At 40.7% G+C, this 4,326-nt stretch overlaps 1 protein-coding gene across 1 annotated transcript in view; it reads left to right on the top strand.

The window, feature by feature from the left end:
* LOC119417385 (ladderlectin-like) overlaps positions 1 to 3,886 on the top strand; it is a 6,297-nt gene extending 2,411 nt beyond the window's left edge. The window contains exons 2-5 of the mRNA XM_037684588.1: positions 330 to 412; positions 3,159 to 3,290; positions 3,397 to 3,508; positions 3,778 to 3,886. Of these exons, the coding sequence (XP_037540516.1) occupies positions 330 to 412; positions 3,159 to 3,290; positions 3,397 to 3,508; positions 3,778 to 3,845 (395 nt within the window). The 3' untranslated portion in view covers positions 3,846 to 3,886. The remainder of the gene's footprint in view (positions 1 to 329; positions 413 to 3,158; positions 3,291 to 3,396; positions 3,509 to 3,777) is intronic.
* The last annotated feature ends 440 nt before the right edge of the window (positions 3,887 to 4,326 follow it).

Here is a 4,326-nt window from a genome sequence, read left to right on the forward strand (position 1 = left end):
CACAGAATGTTCAACTTTTATGATGTTTAAACTTTACAAAAGTCTTTGAAAAGGAACTTTCTAGTCCCTCAAACTTTACACTTCTACAGTTTATAAATCAAAATGTACATTTGTGATTTTAATTTAAATTTAATAAAATTTGAACTCTGAATCTTCTCTCCAAAACCTAAAGTGGAGAGTCTTTAATAATTCATATCTCACACCAAATGAACTGCAGGTAAATAAATGGTTGTATTTCATGCATTAGTGTCACATTATTAAAAGCCTTATTGTGGTCATTGACATTCAATCATATTTAATAAAAAGCACATTTTCTTCTGTTTGTGTAGGTGAATGCCCTTCTGAATGGAAGTTTTTTAGAAATCACTGTTTTGTGTTCGAGAGTGATGAAAAGACCTGGGATGATGCTGAGGTACAACTCTTTAACTGTTCGTGGTATTTGTGTGACATGATGGTCTAGATTCAGTGTTGGGGACAGCTGTGGCTACGTGGTTAGAGCAGTCATCCTCCAATGGGAGAGTGGGGGTTTAATTCCAGCAGCATTCACATGTTGAAGTGTCCCTGGGCAAGACACTGAACCCTTCCTCTGATGTGTGTTCAGTTTATGAATGTGATCTAAAGTTCTGATTAATCTCTACAAATTCAAATTAGCTTTGTAGAGATCCAGCGGAGTAATGTATGCATGTGTATGTGTGGAGGTAAATGAGATACAGCACTTTGAGTATATTGCTTAGATATAAAGGCGCTATAGAAGTACACTCCATTTACTATTTTTGAAGTTAAAACTGCATCATGACAGTTTTGAACTGAGAAATTTCCTCAAATGAGAAGCAGAAATTTGGAAACAAGAACAGCTGTTCCTTCAATGATTATTTTTTACTTCATGTTCCTTAATCTAAAGTTAAATCTTCAAATACTTGATATCTTTTTCTTGATAATGATATTATGGTACAAAACTAACCCAACTGCATTTTTACATAGAGCTGTTTTAGACCCTTGTGGACAAACTAAGGCAGGAATCTGTTCATCGATCATGGAAGTTCCTTGATGTGACATTTTTAGTTTGAATCAGTTGCCAACCTTCCATCCATCCATCATCTTCCGCTTGTTCCAAAGTCGGGTCGCGGGGGCAGCATCTTGCTCAGGGAGGTAGAGACATCTCTTTCCACAACCACTTTTTCCAACCCCAAGGCATTCCCAGGCCATCCGAGAGACATAGTCTCTCCACTGTGTTCTGGGTCTTCCCTAAGGTCTCCTCCCAATTGGACATGCCTGAAGCACCTAGGGAGGCGTCCAGGGAGCATCCTTACCAGATGCCCGAACCACCTCAACTGGCTCCTCTCAATCTGGAGGAGCAGCGGTTCGACTCCGAGTCTCTCCTGGTAAATGAACTTCTCACCCTTTTCCTAAGGGAGAGTCCAGCTACCCTGTGGAGGAAACTCATTTCAACCGCATGTATCTGAAATCTCATTCTTTCAGTCACTACCCAGAGTTCATGACCATAGGTGAGGGTAGGAACGTAGACTTACCGGTAAACAGAGAGCTTTGCCTTAAAGCTCAGCTCCCTCTTCACCACAAAAGACCAGTACAGAGTCCACAATACTGCAGATGCTGCACCAATACATCTGCCAATCTCACACTCCATTCTTCCCTCATGCGTGAACAAAACCCAGAGATAATTGAACTCCTCCACTTGAGGCAGAACCTCACCCTCAACCTGAAGAGAGCAATCCATCCTTTTCTGGTTTAGGACCATGACCTCAGATTTGGAGGTTCTGATTTTCATCCGAGCTGCTTCACACACACTTGGCTGCAAACCTCTCCAGTGAGAGCTAAAGATCATGGCACAATGATGCCAACAGGACCACATCATCTGCAAAGAGCAGAGATGGAATCCTGAGGCCACTGAACCGGAATCCCTCCGCCCCCTGGCTGCACCGAGAAATTCTGTCCATAAAAGTTATGAAAAGAATCAGTGACAACAGGCAACCCTGGTGGGGTCCAACTCCCACCCTGAAGGGGTCAGACTTACTACCAGCAATGCAAACCAAACTATTGCACTAGTTGTATAGGTACCAAACAGCCCAGAAAAATGGTCCCCCAATCCCATACTCACAGAGCACCCTCCACTGAGTACCCGAAGGAACATGGTCGAATGCCTTTTCTAAGTCCACAAAACACATGTGGACTGTATGGGCAAACTCCCATGACCCCTCAAGGACCCTAGTGAGGGTAAAGAGCTGGTCCAGTGTTCCATGGCCAGGACAGAACCCGCATTGTTCCTCCTGGATCTGAGGTTCGACCAACGATCATACTCACTTCGCCAGTACCCCAGGATAGACCTTACCAGGGAGGCTAAAGAGAATTATACCCCTATAATTGGAGCACACCCTCCAGTCCCCCTTTTTGAAGAAGGGGACCACCACCCCAGTCTGCCAACCCTTAACAAAAAGTAGTACATTTGAAGTTTATTTTTGCAAGTATACTTTAAGTTAAGTATAAGTATATCAAGTATACTACACACCATACTTGTAGTGTACTAGAAGTATACTTATTTAATACTTGTTTGGACTAAATTGGGACATTTTTATACTATTTTTAAGTATATCAAATAAAGTTTATAAAAAGTAAACTTCAAGGACACTTCCTCATTTTTAGTGTAAAATAAGTATACTTGTAGTACACTTAAATAAACTACTTTTTGCTAAGGGAACCCAGTGGCACTGCCCCAGATGTCCGCGTGATGTTACAAAGGCTTGTCAACCAAGACAGCCCCACAACATCCAGAGCCTTTAGGGAATCAGGGCAAGTCTCATCCACACCCAGAGCCCTGCCACTGTGGAGCTTTTTAACTACCTCGGTGACCTCAGCCACAGTTATGGACAGCCCAACCCCAAAGTACCCCGACTCTGCTTCCTCCATTGAAGGTATTGAGAAGGTCCGAGAAGTATTCCTTCCTCCTCCCGATGACATCACTGGCTGAGGTCAACAGCACCCCACCTTCACTGAATATAGTGTTAGCGTAGTTCTAAAACTGATGACTAATCAGAGACTTCACAGATAGGTTATTACTGCCATGTTATTTGCCTCCTGTATAAATAGTTCATCACAATGATGAAGATGTGATGATGTGTTTATGCTGGCATCTTTCAACACAGGGATACTGCACTGACCACGATGGACATTTGGCCTCCTTTCATGATGAAAATGAGTACAAATTCATCAGGGAACTCATTTTGACTGCTTCTGGAACCAACACAAAATCTTGGGTTGGAGGCACCAAGGGACAAGTAAGGATTTAGTGTAGCAATCTATCTAGTGGGAAAAGTTTTCTGTAAATCTTTTCACAATCAGAATGAATAAAAAGAATTGATGTTTAAAAACTTCATTTCACAGAATGATGAATGGAAATGGACCGATGGCTCCATCTTCTCCTACACTCACTGGGGCGAAGGGGAGCCAAACAACGCGGGTGGACATGAGAACTGCATGGATATGAATTGGAATGGTACAAAAGATGATAACTGATCTTTAAAAAGATGTTTCCACTGTGAACGACAGAATTAGGTTTAAATTTTGGGTCATTTTAGCTTAAATAATATTTTACAGGATTTTATCTGGTCATTCTTTATGACACTTGTTTGTCTCTGTATTGAAGACAAAACATGGCTACATTGTTATCAGTTTGTGTTTTGTAATTATTCAGTTCAGGAAAAAAAACTCAGGGTAAGTCCAATTCTAATTTCTGTTATTTTGAATCTCTTGTATTGTTTACAGGACAAAATTACGTCAACGATGAAGTCTGCAGCCAAAAAAATGCTTTTGTTTGTGCTAAAGAAGCGTAAATGTGTCTTTGTTGTCCCGACAACATGGTGATGTCACTTCCAGCAGGAGGTCAAGCCTTGAAGACGTCACTTCTGGAGGACAACTGGTCAAATCTGATGTCTTATTCAGATAATTACCATGAATAAACACATGTCCTCACATGTTTTGTCTTTGTCTGTCTGAGCTGATATTAGCAAAACATCATTCATTCACCCATCAGTGTATGAATGTGATAAAGCTCTGATTAGTCTCATTAGAATGATTTGTTCAATTAGCTTTGTAGAGATCTAGTAGAGTGCTGTATAAATGGGTAAATGAGGACACATATTGTTGTAAAGAACTTTGAGTATCTCGATAAGATAGAAAGGTGCTATATACAGGTCCTTCTAAAAAAATTAGCATATTGTGATAAAGGTCATTATTTTCCATAATGTAATGATAAAAATGAAACTTTCATATATTTCAGATTCATTGCACACCAACTGAAATATTTCAGGTCTT

Source organism: Nematolebias whitei, chromosome 11, assembly GCF_014905685.2.
Source record: "Nematolebias whitei isolate Nwh7 chromosome 11, NemWhi1, whole genome shotgun sequence".
In the NCBI taxonomy this organism is placed as follows: Eukaryota; Metazoa; Chordata; class Actinopteri; order Cyprinodontiformes; family Rivulidae; genus Nematolebias; species Nematolebias whitei.